General features: G+C 47.1%; 1 protein-coding gene and 1 long non-coding RNA gene across 6 annotated transcripts in view; one reads left to right on the forward strand and one right to left on the reverse strand.

Annotated features, from left to right (window-relative positions):
* Positions 1–5,646, reverse strand: part of MGLL (monoglyceride lipase) — a 114,545-nt gene extending 108,899 nt beyond the window's left edge. For 2 of the 5 annotated variants that reach the window (XM_077857592.1, XM_077857590.1), the window contains exons 1-2: positions 5,489–5,646; positions 4,117–4,261 (exon numbers count right to left, since the gene is read on the reverse strand). In XM_077857592.1, coding sequence (XP_077713718.1) covers positions 4,117–4,241 — 125 coding nt within the window. In that variant the 5' untranslated portion in view covers positions 4,242–4,261; positions 5,489–5,646. Of the gene's footprint in view, positions 1–4,116; positions 4,262–4,738; positions 4,896–5,488 lie in introns of those variants that run through there. The other 3 variants (XM_077857593.1, XM_077857589.1, XM_077857591.1) reach the window with 3 other exon arrangements.
* Positions 4,971–7,697, forward strand: LOC144289445 (uncharacterized). Its single transcript, XR_013357333.1, has 2 exons — positions 4,971–5,294; positions 6,400–7,697. It is a non-coding gene; the product is annotated as an uncharacterized LOC144289445 (long non-coding RNA).
* Positions 7,698–20,476: the final 12,779 nt, after the last annotated feature.

The raw sequence follows: 20,476 nt of genomic DNA on the forward strand, positions 1-20,476 counted from the left end.
GGGAGAGGCAGCAGTGCCCCGGGCAGGTGGGGCTGTGGGGTCACTGGAGGGAGAAGCCAGGTTACCAAAACTGCAGTCAAATGCAAGACAGGGCAAGGGCACAGAGCCAGCAAGGTCTGGAGAAGGAACTCCAGCAGCTTATGTTCTGGAAGGTCTCTGAACATGTAGGTGAGTTTGGAACAAAATGCCAAAGGAAATGCAAAATCAAGTCCCTTGTGAATCCCAGAGATTGTCCAGGCAGGGCTGCGTGGGGCAGGACCCCGGGCAGCAGAGGGACAAGAGACAACTGCACCGTGAAACAGCTCCCCCAGCAACCAGCTGTCATCAGCACGGACGCTGCGGACAGGAAAGCTCATCAGCCCTTCAGGGTTGAGGGGCTGCCCAGGGACCAAGTGCATGGGAGGGAAGTGGCGGCTCTAAAGGCAGGTGAAGGGCAGGGACCTGTGGATCAGCCCACGCCCACGCCCCCCCTCCCCGCCCCCCCCCCCCCCGCCGCCGCCGCCCCCCCGCCAGGCGGCTCTGCCAATGAGCAGTCAGGCACCAACCATGTGCTGGGTCACAGCTGCAGTCATGCAGCTGCAGGGGGGTGCCCTGGCCCTCATCGGGCCCCCAGAACCGGGGAAGCCTGGGAATCCTCCTGCTGAGTCCGGTTTCCCACCATGTGGAGCAGCCACACCTGCACTTGGGGCTGGCCACCATCGCAGAGCTTTACACAGACAGTTGTCCTCTCATGGCCTAAGGGCCCCGTGGTGTCCTGACAGGGGCATTGGAGCTCCCGAGGCAACCCACCTCCCTGCCGCGGCAGGTCATCTGTCTCCCTGCTGGCATCTGGGCTGGAAATCTGCTGAAGAACCAGCCCTGGAAAGGTCCCAGACACCCAATCAGGATGCAGCAGCCACGCCCAGGGCCTCCCAAGACTTTGGTTTCGGAATGGATCCGGACCCACTTCCCACTTCTAGTAACGCTGAGCAAACAGGTTGAACCCATCATTCCATTACTCTTCCCACAGGGTGAAGTGATCTTCAGCCCTAATAAGAGATGGAAGCATATTGAGAAGTCGCTGCTCATAAAGACAGAAGTCTGAGTTTCACTGGGATGTGTTAAGAAGAGCAGCTGCCTTGGAGCAGAGGAATCAGATCTGAATCCAGCTACGGTCATCTTGGGCCTGTTCTCTCATGTAAAGGGGAAATAGAGGCAAATGTGAAGTCTGAATGAGATGGTGTGTGCAGAGTCTAATCCAAACCCGGGAACACATTTGATACTCAACTAAGAGGAGATACTCGATTGACACGAGATAATTCCACCCTACCTCAAGTCTAACACTTGTTATCCCGGTAAATACTACCAGAGGGACATGCATTTGCCTTGACACTACCAAACGGAGGCTTAAAAGTCTCCAGCGCGAAATGATTCAAAGCTGAGCCTTTGGCTCGTGTATTAAAAACAGTGTCGTGTTTGGACACACACACACACGTTAGAACAACAATCCCAAGGAGTGTCTTCTTCTTTCTCAGGGTCCAGTGTGAGAGGCTGGACAGAATTTATAAACACACAATCTGTTTCCACAAGCAGGTTAGGCCGGTTTCCCAGCTAAGGCTGACACCTGTGACCCAGTGTTGCTCTGAGCCACCTGCAGCGCTAGCGCTGGTGTTGGAGCCCAGCAGGCCTGACTGGAGCGAAAAGAGCAGGACAGCAGAACGTTCCAGGTGCTCGGAGGCAGGCCCCAGGAGCTGGAGGCAACTCACTGACCGAAAAACCAGCCCAAAGCAGTGCAACTTAGAGTGGCACACGCAGACTCTCTGCGTCAGATGACACCCGGGGTGGCTCCTGAGGTCTCAAGGTCCTCTGTGAGAACAAAATTTTTTTTTTTTTTTTTTTAATGGAGCAGAGTGGAAGGACAGAGAGGAGGTGCCATGTGTCTGGGTTTTCCCTGCAGATGGTAGGGCATAGAGAGCTCTGAGCTTAACCGGGGAAAGGGCCTTAAGGACACTCCCTGGAGAGAATACACTGAGGCCAGTGGTGACCTAAGGTCCCTCCCCCTTCTGACAGCAATAGGCTACAGCCTTGAAACTCAACAACGGAGATGTCCCAGGCCACGAAGGAAGGCAGGCCTGCACAGTAGCTGCTCGCTGCCCGAGCAGCTGTTCCCAGTTATGAAGACACGGACATACTCTCACACCAGTTGGCACAGACCTCTGCCCTGAGGCCCTCACATCTCCCCACACTCCGCTTCCTCCTCCGGGAAGCTCTAACCTCCTCAAAATCCAGGGCTGCTTGCCATGGGGTCAACAGCTACCACATGGGGCCTCCAAGACTTTCTGATTGGTCAGGACTGCTGGTAAGATGGTTTGAAGATCACTCCTGACATTGGCCCCAGCTCCCTATGATCTGTATGACCTTCAGAAGGTAAATGTAGTGGGGGGGGGGTGTTGGGGGGGTGGCGTACACAGGGAGTGGCCTCCCGGTCACATTCCTTCCACAGCTCCCAGGGCCCAACTGCCTTGTTCTTACTGCCATTGGCCACCCATGTTCTTACTGCCATTGGCCACCACAACATAAACCCTGACTTCCCAGATAGCTCAGTTCAAACTACCCCCTGGGGAGGGGGGGAGGGGTTTGTGCGGCTAACTGGAGCAAAAGCAAAGAAGTAGAGAGAACTGCCCACAGTACCACATCAGCGTGGAGATTGTGAAAACCACTCACAGCCAAGAAAGGGCAGCCAGTTCGGCCGTTCGCACCCAACCACTCGCCCACTGCCCTGCATGGCCCCCGTGGGAGACCCAAGGCCCTCCTTACCCTTATTTCATTGGCCTCGAACTAAGACATCCTCCCCACTCAACCAAGGAACCCCAAAGTCCAGGACCTGGATGTTTAAAAATGTGTACTTTCAATTCTATGTCCTGTTTTTGTATATTGATCAAATATATAACAGAGTTCTTAGGAATTGAACCAAGACCATGCAATTCTACAGCTAGTTAAGTCAGAGTGGAGAAGTCAGAATGGAGAATTAATGACAATGCTTGATAACCCTTCCCCTCCTTCCCACTTCCTCCCTCCCTCCTTCCCTCCCTACCCCACTCTCTCCATCTGACACATACACAGACATACACACTCTCTTCTCGAGGAAACCTTCAAGAAAGATATTGCCAGAAGTGGTAGGAACCCTCACCAGCCCATTATGATAGCTAGTTTGTACAGCTGCCCTGAAGCTATGATTTTAAACCAGGGCTTTAAAAGTGTCTATCTCTGTATCTTTAATGTGCAGCTAGCTACCTGGATTACCTACACCTTGCTGAAAATGTAAGAAAGACTCTACAGCTGTGCTAGGGTTGGGTGATTACTGAAACACAAAGAGAGAGACATAATTCACATCAGACCGTGTCCCCTGGGAGACCAGAGGCCTGCGAGGCAGGTAAAATATCCATGGGACAGGAGACGCTCACTCATCACTGGGCAAATTGGTCCCCACAAATAATTTCTTTCCCTGAATAACACAAACAAGGAGGGTTTTCCCTGTTTTGTACAAGAGGAGGGAAGCAGCAGGAGACCAGCTGTCTTATGGTGTATAGTCCCAACGCCTGTTTCTAATAGCAAGACAAATCCTTGATGGAAAATGTACAAAGTAATGGAGCTGGCCAGAAAGCAGAAGGAGATACCCAGACCCCTTTCTTCCTCCTTGTACACATATGACACCTCTGAAACCCACAGTCACAGGAAAAGAAAACAAAGGTTACTCTAGAGATACAGTTTTGATTTTCCTATCTGCTGAGGTGGTTTGAGTTGTTGGGTTTGATTTTAAAGGAATGCCTGTACCACAGGAAATTCACTCCAGCACAAAAAATAAAGTCATGTGGAATTCTTGAAAACTGCCGGAAGGTAGATATCCGTATCCTGGTGGTTATCATGAAAACATAACTCTTGCTTCTTAATTTAAAAAAAAAAAAAAGATCAAGTATAAATCTCAGCTTTGTTAGCAGTGCTGTGCCTGATGTGAAAATGCATGTGAAGTAGGTCATGAAGAAAGTGGCCCCGGAGGAGATGCTACATGATGTGGGAGGAGAGGCAGGCGAGAACAATCCCCCGTGCGTCTCGGGCAGCACTCTGGGGCAGACTTACTTGGGTGTGCCTGGAGGTTTCCAGTACCTGCAGAAGAGGTACTGCCCGTCGGCATTGACCAGGTGAGGCAAGTTCTGGTACGGAACGCTCTGTGGGGTCCGTCTGGGGGAACTTTCCTCCGGCATCCTGAAAGGATCTTCAGGTCCTTGAAAGGAAAAAGAGGACATGTTCCAAACTCAAAAATATGGCAAAACACACAGGGATGGGGAGAAAAGCCTCATTCAGTGTCAGTCATATTTTTTAAGCAGTTAAAAAAGAAAAAAAACCCTCCATTTCAAAGATTTTTTAAAAACCCATATATTTCTTGCAATCTCTCCAAGACTGAAAAATCCCATTTGTTCTTCAGAAAATGCTCACTTTATTTTTTAAGTGCCTCATTACAGCTTTTCCCCCCTTCCCATCTGTGTTTATTTTAAATCATTTCAGGAAACTTCATCTTAAAGACTATTTTAGCTGTAATCAAGTGGAAATTACAGTCAGCTCTGTGGGTATAAAGACCCAGCTGCAAGAAGACCCATCTATCTTAAAATCCCCAAGGAAGTTTCAAAGGGGCACAATAATGAGGTGGATGATACTCCAATTAATTCCTCCTGCCTGAAATTCCAAAGATTCCATGACAAACCTGTTTCCATCATGTCCTGGCTTTTGCATTCCACAACCGCGGCAGCATGGAGGATCAGAGCCAGGCGGTCGCAGGGCGGCATCCGAGCAGCGCCCGAGCCCCTGTCCCCGCGCCCCGCGCCCCGCGCCCCCGAGCCGGGAGCCGGGAGCCGGGAGCCGGGAGCCCGGAGCCTGCCTGCAGCGGGCACGGGCGCGCTCTCCGGGGCTCGGCTCCTTGCCCGGGGGCGGGACGCGGCGCCTGCGACGCCCCACACTAGCCCAGGTCACCGCTTTCCCTACGCAGACCCGCGGAGGGCTCGCCGGCGCGCACCCCCGCCCGGGGCAGCCGGGCAACCGGCCCCGCGCGCCCCGAGAAGCCCCGCACACGCACACAGGCGGGTCCCCGAGCAAAGTCGCCCCCGGGGCTCCGGACAAACTTTGCTTCCTGCCCGTCTCCGGCGGCGCCGGGGACGGAGCCCCGCAGCTGTCACTGGAGAAGCCACGGGAAACCGACCGGGAGGCTCGCCGGGCGGTGCCGGGGACGGCGGGGACCGGGAAGGCGGAGTGGACGGGGACAAGTTGGTTTGGGGGCTGCTGCGAGGAGCGGGGGGGCGCCCGCACACGCGCCTGCACACGCGCCCGCACACGCGCGCGCACACACGCGCGCGCCCCGGGGGCCGCGGGAGCCCACGCGGAGCGTGCGGGGTCGCGGGGCTGCTCCCCACCCCCGGGGACGGCGCCGGTGGCTGGGGCGGGGGCCGGAGGCAGTTACCGGGGCCACGAGCACGAGCGCCGCTGTCGCGTTCCCCGAGCGCCGCGGGTCCTCGTCTGCGGCGGGCCGGTGCCGGGCCGAGTGCGCGCCGCCGGCTCCGCGGCGACAGGGCGCGGCGTCCGCGCTGCCACTTTATCCCGGGCCGGCTCGGCGGCGGGGGCGGCCCGGGGGGTGGGGACGCGGGACCGGCGGGCGGCGCGGGGAGGCGGCGCCCGGGGCCCACGTGTGCCCGGCCCGCGGGGAGGAGCGGGGGCACAGCCCGCGGACCCGGCCACGCGCTCCTCCCCGCCCGGCCTGGCGGGAGGCCGCGCCCCGGGGTGGCCGCCCCGACCGTCACGAGGCCTGGAACCCAGCCGGGCTCTCCCGAGGATCAGCGGGGGGAGGACTCGCCACACCCACGCGCAGCACACCTCGTGCACCATTAGGGACACACGCGCACACCGCAGCTACAGCCTGCACACGCACGCAGACCACATGTGCGCGCAGACCCACACCCAGATGATACAGGAGCATATGCAGATACATGTAGACGCTGCGTGTTCACACATGCAGGCATGTGCATAGACCTCCCCTCAGACACACAAACACATAGGTGCTCAGTACACGAAGACACACATGACACCCACAGAGATACACAAACCCACATAGACACACAGAGAAAGGAACACAGACACAGAGCGACAAGCATACAAACATGACATGCACATATGGGCAGACACACTCATATCGCGTACACACACATTCACACCCCCAGGGAGACACACACATAAAAAGCTGGGGTGGGAGTGCACACCTCCCAGGAGGTGGGCTAGAAGCAGACTGTAGGCCTGTCCCTCTACCGCCGTCCCCAGCAATGTGCCCAGGTCCCAAGAGGTGGGCCCTGAAAGGAAATCTCTGGTGCATCCACACAGGCCAAGGAAGATCTGAACACTATCTGGAATGACTCGCAATGCAGCTTGTGGAGGTCCAGGAACCAGCACTGGACTTAGAGTCCAGACCACCTGCTCCAGCTTCTCCGTTTGTCCTGTGAGCCTTAATCTCCTCACCTGCAGCCGGAATGCAACAATACCTATGTCCCCAAGGAGTGTGACAAACGTCCCCGGCTCACATTGACCTCAGCTGGCCTTTGTGCCTCTCCTTCTTTCTCACATAACTGTATGCCATACCAATGGTGAAAAGAACTGCTGTCCTCCAGAAACTGGTATCTCAATGTCACATTGTCTGCGTGCAGGGGGCCAAGGCTGCTTAGAGCCTGTGATCTAACTTAAGAAATAAAACAATAGCCTTTGAGAAGCTATGGGTCCTAAGTGCCGCCCAGTGGCTTGGCCAGCTCTCTGGCCTCCAGCAGTTCACCAGGCCTGCTATACAGAAGCCGTAGCTAAATGACTTCTCTGAGGGGCTGTTTTGCAACATCCGTGCAGGCAGGGTCTAGAGGCAGCGGCCCTGGGGCAGGGGCCCTGCTAAGTACATTGTATTTACTGGGATGGTAATTTCTTCAAAGCCGGGCAGTTGGGGATCTGAAAGATGTTATGGGGGGCCCGGAGCCCACCAGTCCATCTTGTGTATGCAGCTGTTGTTTCAGTTTTTTCCAGCTCCAACATTCCAAAACTTTAAATAGACAGTGTGAAAGTTTGGAGGACAGATTTTGCTGAAGTTGTCAGCAGAGCCTCTGTGGAAATGGGGGTAGTGAGCTTGAAGTTTTGCTTGCTCGGTTACCAACATAAATGAGAGTGTGGTATGTGGTCAGCAGATTGGGAAACCAGCAGGTTAGAGATTGAGACTGTGCTGTTGTATATCTGGTTTTTCTTTTTCTTTTTTTTCCCAGTAAACTTTTTATTTTGAGATACTGGTAGATTCACATGCACTTGTTAACACCTAACACAGAGAAATGCTATGCGTCCTCTACCCAGGTTCCCATTGGTAACGTCTTGGGAAACTGTAGGAAAATATCACAACCAGGATATTGACGTTGATAAAGTCAAGATGCAGAACATTCCAGCACATCCTGTTGTCTTTTCTAGGCAGAGATACTTCCCTCCCACCCCCATCTTTTCCATAACCCCTGCCAGGCTCTAATTTGTTCTCCTGTTTCTAAAATTTTCTCATTTCGAGAATGTTCTATAACTTGAATCACAGTTCATTGAGGGACTTTGGGTCATTACCTGTTTGGGGCTATCACAAATAAAGCTGCTTTCAGTGCTCACCTAGAGATTTTTGTGTGAACCTGAGTCTATGCCATTTCACATGAACACCCAGAATGGGTGAGACATCCAGCTACTCAGCACCCTTGTCAACCTTCAGTGTTGTGGCTCTTTCTTGACTTTTAGCCTTGTCCTCCCCAGCATCTTTGCTCCTCCCCTCCCTCTGGGACTCGATGGTATGATGTTAGATCTCTTGTTAAAGTCCCATTGGTCTCTGAGGCCCACTCCATTTGTTTTCCTGTCTATTTTCTTTCCATTGTCCAGATGGGGTAATTTCTAGTGCCCTGTCTTCCAGTTCACTGCTTCTTTCCTCTCTCCCCTGCATTCTGCCTCTGAACCCATCCTCTGAGCTTTTTAAATTCAGCTGTCTAATTTTTCAGTTCTCCAATTCCCCTTTGGTTCTTTAGTAGATCTTCTCCTCCTTGGCTGAGACCTTCTATTTTCCATTAGTTTCAGCCATGTTTGTAATCACCCCTTGAAGTATTTTTATCATGGCTGCCTTAAAATCACTGCTCTTTCTGTTGGCATCTATATACTGTCTTACAAAATTATTTATTTATTCATGAGAGGTACAGAGAGAGAGAGAGAGAGGCAGAGACATAGGCAGAGGGAGCCTCCTCACAGGGAGCCTGATGTGGGACTGGATCCCGGATCCCAGGATCATGACCTAAGCTGAAGGCAGGCGCCCAACCACTGAGCTACCCAGGCGTTCCTATACAGTGTTTTCCCATCCAACTTCAGGTATTTCTGGTTCTTGCTGAGATGTGTGTTTTTCTATGGAAACCCAGATAGTCTGGTCTTGTATTGTATGGTGAGACTCTGGATCTTATTTAAAGCTTCTGTCTTTGCTGGTCCTCTCTAATACTGCTGTAGGCCAGGGGATGGGCAGGTGGCAGTGTGGCTTCATTACTCCCAGGTAGAGCGAGAAACCCAGCTTGCCTACTCAGCCTTGGTGGGTGTGGGAGTGAGCAATGTTTTACTTCTGTGTTGTTTGATTAGTGTGGAAGGTCAATGTCTGAAGCTTTTCTGTCTTGTCCAGCTTTCTCTCTCCTGGTTCTTTAGGTGGAAAAACAGGCTTTGGTTGGGTATCGCTTGGTCTGTGCCCATGACATTTCTGGATTGTTGGCTTCTCTAGCTCAAAGACTACAATATCTAAGGCAACACAAAAAACCCAGGAGCTTGCCACCATGTTGTTCCTTGGCTCCTGAAGTCCCTAGCTGGTCTGCCTTTTGTCTCCTCTTTTAGAGTTTCCTTCAGTTTGTCTTATATATGATGTTCAGGGTTTTTAGTTGAACTTAGTGGGAGTAATAGGGAAAAGCATATCTCCTGTGCCATTGCAGATGCAGATATCCTATATCTGGTAATATAATCCAGCAATCCCTGCCTACTCATGTGCCCACAGAGATATAGGGACTCAGTCTCTCTAGACTGGACCACTCTAGAGACAGTCATCTTTCAGAAGAGTGCCAGTTGGCAGGATCTGTCCCTACAGCCTGTGATAAAAAGGCAGGGCAGAAATTTAAGTAAAAGGAGTATCTTTCTATTCCCACTGAGGTCTTGTGTGGCCTTCTAGAGATACTCTAAGGTTTGTGCTGGGCAGAACATGCTGGAAATACTGTGGGGAGAAAGGCAGTAGGAGCAAACTAGGAGACAATAAGAAAGCCAGGAGTTTCCCTCATTAGAAATCTTGGTATGTGCAAGTTAACTTCTACAGCCATTTGCAATCATAGGAATTTGGGTTGTTGTACATTTCAACTCTGAATCACTCCTGGACAGAGAGAAGTGGAGGTTGGGAATGGAGATGGTAATTAGAGTGAATAATAGAGAAGAGGTAAGACTTTGTACAAACTTAGAGGGAAAACTAAGTTGAGCAAAAATACCTAAACTCTGAGATATGCTCCACTGACCAGCTGTGTAGCTTTCAGCAACTTCCTTGGCCTTGCTAAGACTGTCTCCTCACCTGAATCAGGGGGATATGAATACTCACTCCTGGCTTGGCCATAGTCAGTGTAGATCATATCTACGCAGTACTAAACACAGTGCCTGTGGGCAGCCAGCTTGCACTAAATCAGGGGTGGCAGCTTGGCAGCCCAAGAAAAGGTACATTTTTGTCTGAAAAAAACTTTTAATGTGAATTTTTTAAATTGGTAATTTTACATGCAAATCCAGATTCCCAGCTTCTCTCAAAGAGCAGAGAGATATGGTCATAAGGGCCTGCAGTGTTGGATGTGTTGAGCATGAGGTGCCTGTAGGGAGGCTGGATCTGTGGATCTAGAAGTGAAGAGAAAGGTCAGGTCAGAGACATGGGAGTTGGCCCAGAAATAATCCCTGTATCCATGGAATAGAGCACATGCACCTCAGGAGAGTGGGCAGGTAGAGGTATATCTTGGCAGGCTATGCACTGCATCTGGTTAGCAGGAGGTTGAGTTTGGTTGATGCCAACATTCAAAATACCTGAATAAGTAGCCAACATTTGAAAATTAGGACATTTCACATGATAGTGCTGATTTCTGGACTTCGGGTCAAAGGCAAAAATCCTGGCAACATGGGCCACATCTGTACCTGACAATGATCAACACTATGGCTGGATGGAAGCAGCCCTCTTGGGGTGGTGTGTGCCCCTGCCCATCTGCCAGCCTTCTACTGCACCCACCTAAAGAAAACCTAACTCTCCAAATTCATTCTCTGAGGCCAGCATTACCCTGATACTAAAACCAGATAGAGACAAAATACAAAAAGGAGAACTGTAGGTCAATATCTTTGATGAACATAAATTTAAAAATCCTCAACAAAATATTAGCAAACAAAATTCAGTAACATATTTGAAAGAATCATTCACCACAACCAAGTGGACTTTATTCCTGGGAGCGAGGGTAGTTCAATATTTGCAAATCAGTCAGCGTGACACATCATATCGATTAGAGAAAGGATAAAAACCATCTAGTCACTTTAATAGATACAGAAAAGCATTTGACAAAATACAACATCTGTTCATGATAAAAACCCTCAATGTAATAGGCTTTGAGGGAATATACCCCAATATAATAAAGGCCATACATATATGAAAAATCCACAGCTAACATCATACTCAATGGAGACAAACTGAGAGCTTTTCCCTTAGGTCAGAAAGAAGACCAGGACATCCAGTCTTACCACTTCTATTCAACATAGGACTGGAAATCCAAGCCACAGCAATCAGACAAGAAAAAGGAATAAAAGGCATTCCGATTAGTAAGGAAGAAGTAAAACTTTCACTATTTGAGGATGACATGATGCTATATATAGAAAACCCTAAAGACTCCACCAAAAAGCCCACTAGAATTTAGTAAGGTCACAGGATACAAAATCAATGCACAGAAATCCATTGTATTTCCATACACTGATAATGAAGCAAAGAGAGAGAAGGCAAGAAAGCAAGCCCATTTACAACTGCACCAAAAAAAAAAAAAAAAAAAAAAAAGATAAAATATCTAGGAATAAACTTAACCAAAGAGGTAAAAGACATGCTCTGAACACTATAAGACATTAATTCATTAATGAAAGAAATTGAAGACAACATAAACAAATGGAAAGATATTCCATGCACATAGATTAGAAGAACAAATATTGTTAAAATGTCTATACTACCCAAAGCAATCTACAGATTTAATGCAATTCGTGTCAAAATAGCAACAGCATTTTTCACAGAACTAGAACAAATAATCCAAAAACTTGTATAAAATCACAAAAGACCCTGAACAGCCAAAACAATCCTGAAAAAGAGAAACAAACCTGGAGGTATCAACAATTCTACATTTCAAGTTATACTATAAAGCTGTAGTAATCAAGATAGTATGTTACTGGCACAAAAATAGACACATAGATCAATAGAACAGGATAGAAAGCTCAGAAACAAACCCATGATTATATAGTCAATTAATCTTCAACAAAGGAAGCAAGAATATGCAGTGGGAAAAAGTCTCTTCAACAACTGGTGTTGGGAATACTGGACAACTACATGCCAAAGAATGAAACTGGACCACTTTTTTACACCATATACAAAAATAAAGTCAAAGAGATTAGGTCCTAAATGGAGATCTGAAGCCATAAAAATCCTTGAAGAGAGCACAAGCAGTTATTTCTTTGACATCAGCCATGCCAACATTTTTCTGGATAGGTCTCCCGAGGCCAGGGAAATGAAAGCAAAAATAAAAACTTCTGCACAGTGGAGGAAACAGTTAACAATATTAAAAGACAACTTACAGAATGGGAGAAGATATTTGCAGATCTACATATCCAATAAAGGATTAGTATCCAAATATATAAAGAACTTAGGCAACTCAACACCCCCAAAACAAATAATCTGATTAAAATGGATAGAAGACATAAACAGATATTTCCCCAAAGAAGATATCCAGATGGCCAACAGACACATGGGAAGATGCTCAACATCACTCATCATCATGTAAATCAAAGCTACAATGAAGTATCACCTTACATCTGTCAGAATGGTTAAAATCAAAAGCACAAAGACACAAGTGTTGGTGAGGATGTGGAGGAAAAGGAACATTTGTGCACTGTTGGTGGGAATTCAAACTGGGCAGGCACTGTGGAAAACAGCATGGAGTTCCCTCAAGAAGGTAAAAATAGGGATCCCTGGGTGGCGCAGTGGTTTAGCACCTGCCTTTGGCCCAGGGCGCGATCCTGGAGACCCGGGATCGAATCCCACATCGGGCTCCCGGGCATGGAGCCTGCTTCTCCCTCTGCCTGTGTCTCTGCCTCTCTCTCTCTCTCTCTCTCTCTCTGTGTCACTATCATAAATAAATAAAAATTAAAAAAAAAGAAGGTAAAAATAGAACTACCCTATGATCCAGTAATCACACTACTATGTATTTACCTAAAGAATTCAAAAACACTAATTCAGAGGTATACATACACCCCTATGTTTATAGCAGCATTATTTTAAAAAAAAGATTTTACTTATTTATTCATGAGAGACACACAGAGAGAAGCAGAGACATAGGCAGAGGGAGAAACAGGCTCCCCGCGGGGACCTGATATAGGACTCAGTCCCAGGACCCCAGGATCATGCCCTGAGCCAAAGGTAGACGCTTAACCACTGAGCCACCCAGGGGTCCCTATAGCAGCATCATTGACAACAGCTAAGATATGGAAGCAGCCCAAGTGTCCATCATTTGGGCATGAAAGGATAAAGAATATATGGTATGTATATATATGTATTTGTATATATACATATATATGTGGAATATTATGGAGCCATAAAAAAGAGTGAGATCTTGCCATTTGCAATGGAGCTAGAGAGTATAATGTTAAGCGAAATCAGTCAGAGAAAGACAAATGCCATATGCTTTCACTCATGTGTGGAATTTAAGAAACAAAACAAGCAAAGAGGATAAAAAAGAGGGGGGCAAACCAAAAAAATAGTCTCCTTACCTATAGAGAACAAACTGATGGTTAGCAGAGGGGAGGTGGGTGGGGGGATGGGTGAAATAGGTGATGCAGATTAAGAAAAGCACCTGTTGTGATGAGCACTGGGTGTTGTGTGTTGAATGACTATATTGTACACCTGAAGCCAATATAACACTGTATGGTACCCATACTGGAATCAAAATTTAAAAAATATTTTAGAGACACCTGGGTGGTTCAGTCAGTTAAGCATCATGCTCATGTCATGATTCCAGGATCCTGGGCTCCCTGCTTAGGGCAGAGTCTGCTTTTCCCTCTCCCTATCCCTGCTTGTGCTCTCTCTCTAGCTCTCTTCGGCTCTCTCTCTCCCTCTGTCTCGTAAATCAATCAATCAATCAATCATTAAAAAATAAACATTTTTAGAAGCTAACCCTTGAGTGTCTGGTTTGTTTCACTGGGTCAGAACATGAGGGAGCAGGTAGGTTTTTGTGGTGGCAAGTGAGGTGTGATGTGTAGTTCTAGACTTTTTGCCTCTCTGGGACATCCAAGCCAAAGCCTGATGGGTTGTAGCTGATGCAATAGGAGAGTCAGGACAAGCCCCAAATAAGGGCTTGGACATAAGTGGTCTACTCGATGTCATAAGGATGGATTAGATTGCCCAGGAACCATGAACTGGAGGGAGAAGTGAACCCAGGAGAGATCTTTGTGAGGGGAAGGAGGAGGTGATGGAGGAGGATGGGGACAAGAGACTTTACCAAGGTGAAAGAGACAGAAGAAGACCACTTGGAAGGTGTATTTCACAGACTCTAAAAGTATGGCATGTTGTAAGAAGGACCAAGAGTGGAATGCTGTCCAGAAGTCAAACAAGAGGACTGGAACGTGTTCAATAGATTTAATGACAAGGAGGCCATTTATTACCTTGGAGAGAACCCAGTTCACGGATTAACCAGAACAGAAAACAGACTGCATTGAGCTATGAAGTGGGTGGGAAATAAGTGGCAACAACTCTTTCAAGATGTTTTGTGTTAACAAGAGGCAGTGGTGTGCAGTGGCGAAATCTCTACGTTTTGGAGCCAGACGACCTGGATTCGATCCCTGGCTCTGGTGACTTGAACTACACAATCTTGGGCAGTTGGTTTACCTTCTTTATGTCTCTGCAAAAGAAGGGTAATTAAGAATCCTATCTAGCTCACGGGGCTGGCTGGGATAGAGCAGGTTGGATGCGTAGCACAGAGTCTGGCACGGGGTAGGCAGGGTGCAAGACAATGTCACTATGATTAAGCTAAGTGAATCGATGCATGTGTGAGAAGTTCCAATGCAGACCAGAGTTAACAGTGAATTGTGAGTCTTCTTGCCACTCCTCCACCCTTGTTCCTGTCCCTGGAGACAATCACCCCCGCAGGCTTTCTGTACATGTTCTGAGGTCTGAGGAGAGTGGAACATGCCAGAAATACCTTGAGGTGGAAGGGAGAAAGTAAGATCCAAGGGCAACTACAGGGAAATAACTTCATCTCTGCTGGCTCCACCCTGCTGGGCTTCAAGAGGCAGGACCAAACTACTGAGTGTGAGTGTTCAGGGCAGGGCTTGGGAAACATCTCCTCAGCATGGCGAGGACGTCTGTTACCTCAGCAGAACTCAATGGATGGCCATCTGCATTGTGACTTTGCAGGTTTCCACTGCTTCCAAGTAGACAGCATCAGCACTGACTTTGATCACAGAACACCCAGCTGTTGTCACAGAATTGTTTGGGGGTGGGAAAAATCCCACGTTTGGGGACCTGGAGCATCAGAAGGGAAGTGTTCTGTGTAAGAGTAAAGGAGACATTACTGGGGAGAAAAACTGGGGTTTCCCCTACTCAAGAAGACTCCTGGGCTTTTCCAAAACAAAGAGAAAGGCAAAAAGAAACACTTTGTTCTGTCCTACAGAAAAGAATTTCCTGGAGAACAGAACCAACAAAGTCATGTACCCAGTGCTGTTACAGAGAGGTCACAAATACTCTTAATGTTGCTGTGACAAGTATGTTGATTCTGCTGTTCTGCCTTATTGAAACAGTTATAAAAATTGTCCTCAAATCATTTCTGCCTTGGCCCCTTTCACTATTTTTTTCCATTAAATTCTTCTCGCAGGGGCACCTGGATGGCTCAGTTTGTTAAGTACCTGCCTTCGGCTCAGGTCATGATCCTGGGGTCCTGGGATAGAGCCCTACCTAGGGCTCCCTGCTCAGTGGGGGGTCTGCTTCTCTCTTTCGCTCTGCTCCTCTTCCCACTCATGATTTCTCTCTCTCAAATAAATAAACACAATCTTTAAAAAAAATAAAAATAGGGACGACTGGGTGGTTCAGCGGCTGAGTGTCTGCCTTCGGCTCAGGGCGTGACCCCAGGGTCCCGGGATCGAGTCCCGCATCGGGCTCCCCGCATGGAGCCTGCTTCTCCCTCTGCCTATGTCTCTGCCTCTCTCTCTCTCTGTGTCTGTCATGGATAAATAAATAAAATCTAAAAAATAAACATTAAAATAAAAATAAATTCTTCCTGTAGAGATTTGGGGCCACTGATCTCCATGGTTAAGAGAGGGCTGCTGGGTATTAAGTGTGAAACAAGTTCTAACACATGTGCAGGTGCAGGAAAGCTCAGGAAACCTGGCTCCACCCTCAGTCTTCCATTGACACGGAAGGGTCAAATATTATTACAAGCAGTTATTCCAGAATGGCAGGTGTGACTGTCAGAAGCACTTTCCTGCCTTTCCTCAACCACTAGGAATCATGAAACAGGGAATTTCTAATCCTTTTAGTGTGGTTCCCACAGAAGTTGCATTTGCTTGAATCAAAATAGGGAGGTCAGGGGATCCCTGGGTGGCGCAGCGGTTTAGCGCCTGCCTTTGGCCCAGGGCGCGAACCTGGAGACCTAGGATCGAATCCCACGTCGGGCTCCCGGTGCATGGAGCCTGCTTCTCCCTCTGCCTATGTCTCTGCCTCTCTCTCTCTCTGTGTGTGTGACTATCATAAATAAATAAAAAATTTAAAAAAAAAAAAATAGGGAGGTCAATGAATAGGTCTCTTTACCAACACTGCCCTGTGTGTGGGCCCCCACGGGGGATCCTGCAACTGAAGAAACTGTGGGTCCCTTGACTTGCCCAAGGCCGTCTGGGCGGGAGTGGCAGGGCCAGCCTCTGGACCTGATCCATGCACCTCCGGTGTCCCATCCTCTGCTGCGGGCTGGTGGGCGCACCCAGGCTGCTGGGGAAATGGATGCAGGTGCTCAATATTTGGGTATTAAACGACACTCAGCTCCATGGTGAGAAAGTCCCTCTTCTCTTTCATCTTTCTGATGAGTAAAAAGCAAAGTCTTTGTTAGGTTGTTATGTGCCCGTAACATTCCAATGTCTGTGTGTCTCCCCTTTTAGCCACTTGGCTTTGTTATTATCATTCGTTTTATTTGTAGGATCACCTTAAATGTGTGGCAAGTGTTCATGTTCTATTGAAAGAAACCTTTCAAAAAGACACGGAGTTAAAACATGGGTTGATTTAAAGAAAGACATAGGTAAAGTACAGAGCACATGGAACATAGATAATGCAAAGTCCTGTCAGTGGTGGGGACACAGGGGCGGAGTCCTGGTGGGGGGGGCTGGTGTAGGCCTGCCCCCCACCCCCACCAGCTCTGCCTCTAATGTGCATTTCCTAGAGACTGATCCTTCCATACCAGCCTGCTACTGCACTTCTGGGCTCCAGCTTCCCGTGGGTCAGCATAGGATTGGCCCAGATGGTCTCTAAGGCTCTCTTCCAGCTCTCAGAAACATTCTGTGGATGACTATTTTTGCTAGTCTTTAAGCACCAGGGCCAGCCCTATTAGGAAAGGCCGTTAAACACAATCAGATCTACTAAGATGAAAATACTGGTCCCCACCCACACACCACCTTCTTTAAATGCATTGGCAAGTCCAGAAAGCCCGCAATTAGTAAGTGGGCCCAATCACTATAAGGAGATCTGCTCTCAGCCTAAAGGAGAAATTCCTGCACTGACTAATCTGGTTAATGGAGCAGTTAAAAGTTATTCATGCTGAAAAATATTCCTTTGGGGTCAATATAAGCGCAAATAAAATGGACCCCTGCTAGCGAGTAACAGTGGCAGATCACAGATGTGTATCTTTCGACTTTGTTTTTTGCAAAAAAGAAAATTTTTTTGGCTTCTTTTGAAATAGATGCGACTGACCTAATGCTAAATTTTGGTCTTTGAAGGCAAATGAGGTAGTGGTTATGATTATGCAGGGAAAGTCCAATGGTGGGTTGAGTAACTGCAGAAACTGCTACATATGTATAGATATTTCCAGATAATCTAGGCAAGGTTGGGGAGGAGGAGGAACACACTGCATAGTTTTTCTCAACAGTAGCTCTTTTTTTTTCTTTCTCTGGTCTGTTTTTAATTGGTGGCTTTTGTCAAAGAGGCCATGTGGTGTGCTTGTTAAAGGCACAGACCCTGGGTCTGACTCAGCTCTTGGACTTAGAAGCTGCGTGACCTTGGGCAAATTACTTAGTCTCTCTGCTTCCATTTCCTTATCAGTAAAATGGAGGTAATAATAGAACCTGCTTCACAGAATTGTGAAGATTCAATGAATTAACACATTAATGTGCTTAGAATAATGCTTGGCATATAATAAATGCTTTTTATATGATCTACATTATTATTAATATTGTTATTATTATTTGTAACACAGCATCAACTCTCCCCTGTAAGTTGCCTTTGTAAATACCACACACCTAAGAACTCTGTGTCTTCTGAAATCACAATACCTTATACAATTTTAAATTGTACTTCAGTGTACATCAAGCAAAATTGGCAAGCCTTGGGGAGGATTTTGTAGCTGGAAGAGATCCTAGATATCATGGAATCTAAAGCCATCATTTTATAGGCAAAGCAACTGAGACCAGAGAGTGAGGTGACTTGCCCAAGGTTGCACAGGAAGTTGGTGGTCAAATCTGAATTAGAAAAAGAGTCCAGGCCCCACCTTTTATGTCTCAGGGAACTACATTTCTAATGGGTTCTTCGTGTTTCTAATGTGAAAAGCAACTGGAAACCAGTAATGTAGATACTTGGGGGTCTCTCACCCATACCCTACCACAGACCTGTGTCAGATTTCCCCTCATTTCCTTCAAATCTGGAAGAGGTCTATGCGGACATTGGTTTTCTTTGATTTGTTTGTTTGCTGACCACCAGGCAATCGTTGCTCCTTTCTAACAACAGCTCTGTTTCCTTTGAAGGAACCTTCTACCACCATGCTAATTCTTGGGGCAACTGTCAAGTTAGGCTTTACTCTGGTTCCCCAAGTCTTGATGGTTTAACACCCAGGCGCCCTAGGGATGTGCACAGGAATCCCTTGGTTCCTTACTTCCAGAGTGTGGTCCACCGACCAGCAGCATCAACCTGTCCTAGGAGCTTGTTAGAAATAGGGAATGCCGTGCCTCACCCCAGACCCACCAAACCAGTCTATAGTTTAACAAAGTTCCCAGGTAATTCATAGGCATATTAACATTTGAGAAGTATTAGTTAAACCCTTAGGTGAAATACTGAGATATCCATTTAAGGATACTTTATTTGGAAGGAATCAGGTCAGGACCTGAGCCATGCCAGCCAGGAATAGTGTGTAACTAATGTCCTTCTGACTAGTGGGGACAATGGCAGAGGGATGAGGGAGGGCAGGAAGACTCAGTCAAGACACGTTTCTATGGGCTGAATGTGTCATAGAGTTGTCCGATAAGATGTAGGAAGCCAGTTCCATCTATTTATTTGGATCTTTTGTTTTCTTTTTGACAAGTCTGGCTAAAGGTTTATCAATTTTACTAATTCTTTCAAAGAACCAGCTCTTTAGTTTCGTTGATCTGTTCTACCACTTTTTGTTTGTTTGTTGGTATCTATCTCGTTTATTTCTGCTCTAACCTTATTTCCCTTCTACTGGCTTTAGGCTTTATTTGCTGTTCCTTTTCTAATCATTCCATCTAAATTTCAGATAAACAGTGACTTAATTTTCAGTATTAGCATGTCCCATGCAATATTTAGGACATAGTTATACTAAAAATTACTTGTTATTTATTTGAAATTCAAACATAACGTAAAAGCAACCTGTACTTTTAGTTGCCAAATCTGGCAACCCTAGTCTACAAGGACCCGGTGTTACCTCGCAACATCTAAAAGGGCTTCAACCTATTAAAATAAAGGGATTAAGAAGATCCAAAAGGATAGAATGAGTGACTTAAATTTAGGGATGTGTGTATAATTAATTATAATATTTTCAACCCAGATAGGAATGCAGATGAATCACCATCTTCTCACCACAAATGAGTAAGAACCAGAGGTGGCAAAGGGCTTAGTAAATGGTATTCAAAAAATAACGCTGAATCTCTACCTACTATCACATGGACTGGAGGCCTAAAAGTGAAAGATGGACTTAAAAAATTAATTACCCAGGTGAGGGAAGGAATGTCTTCAATTAAATTTTTAAAAATACAAACTGAAAGAAAGGAAGGAAGGAAAAAAGGAAGAAAAAAGAAAGAAAGAAAGAAAAGAAAGAAAGAAAGAAAGAAAGAAGAGAGAAAGAAAGAAAGAAAGAAAGAAAGAAAGAAAGAAAGAAAGAAAAAGAAAGAAAGAAAGAAAAGGATTTGATTACATCAAAATTAAGGATTTTCTTCCAACAAGGGATACCAAGGACAAATAGGAGGAAACAAAGAAAAGGTGAGAATATTTGCCAAAGACAAATTAGGGATTAATTTCCAAAAGTTACCTGGAACTCTTGCAAATCAACAAGAAAAATACAACTGTCCTCATTTTTAAAAAATGGGCAAAAGATGGGAAACGTAGGTGGCTCAGAGGTTGAGTGTCTGCCTTTGGCTTGGGTCGTGATCCTGGGGTCCCGGGATTGAGTCCCACATGGGGCTCCCTGCTGGGAGCCTGCTTCTTCCTCTGCCTGGGTCTCTGCCCCTCTCTGTGTGTCTTTTATGCATAAATAAAATCTTTAAAAAATGAAAAAATAAGCAAAAGATACGAACAGGGAATTTCTGAAAACAGAATCTCAAAAAGCTAACAGGCATATTGAAGAGATGCTCCAAATCATTAGCCATCAGAGAATTACACAATTAGATAGCGTTAGCACATCATTAGCTTGGCACCAAGTGAAAGCCAACCCATGGGAAGTGGACAGGGACAGGGTGGGGCTGTAGTAAAGCTTCTGCCTGGCTGGTAGGAATGAATAGCCACTCTCAGGGAGGTGCATGCATCCCATAGCCAGCCTCTCATGTTCCAGTTCTCACAGATCCAGTGGGGGCCACACAATCTTTTGTGGAGGGCTGTCCACACATCCAGAGTGGCCATCACTGGGGCAGTGGCCATACCACAGAA

Source organism: Canis aureus, chromosome 19, assembly GCF_053574225.1.
Source record: "Canis aureus isolate CA01 chromosome 19, VMU_Caureus_v.1.0, whole genome shotgun sequence".
NCBI lineage: Eukaryota > Metazoa > Chordata > Mammalia > Carnivora > Canidae > Canis > Canis aureus.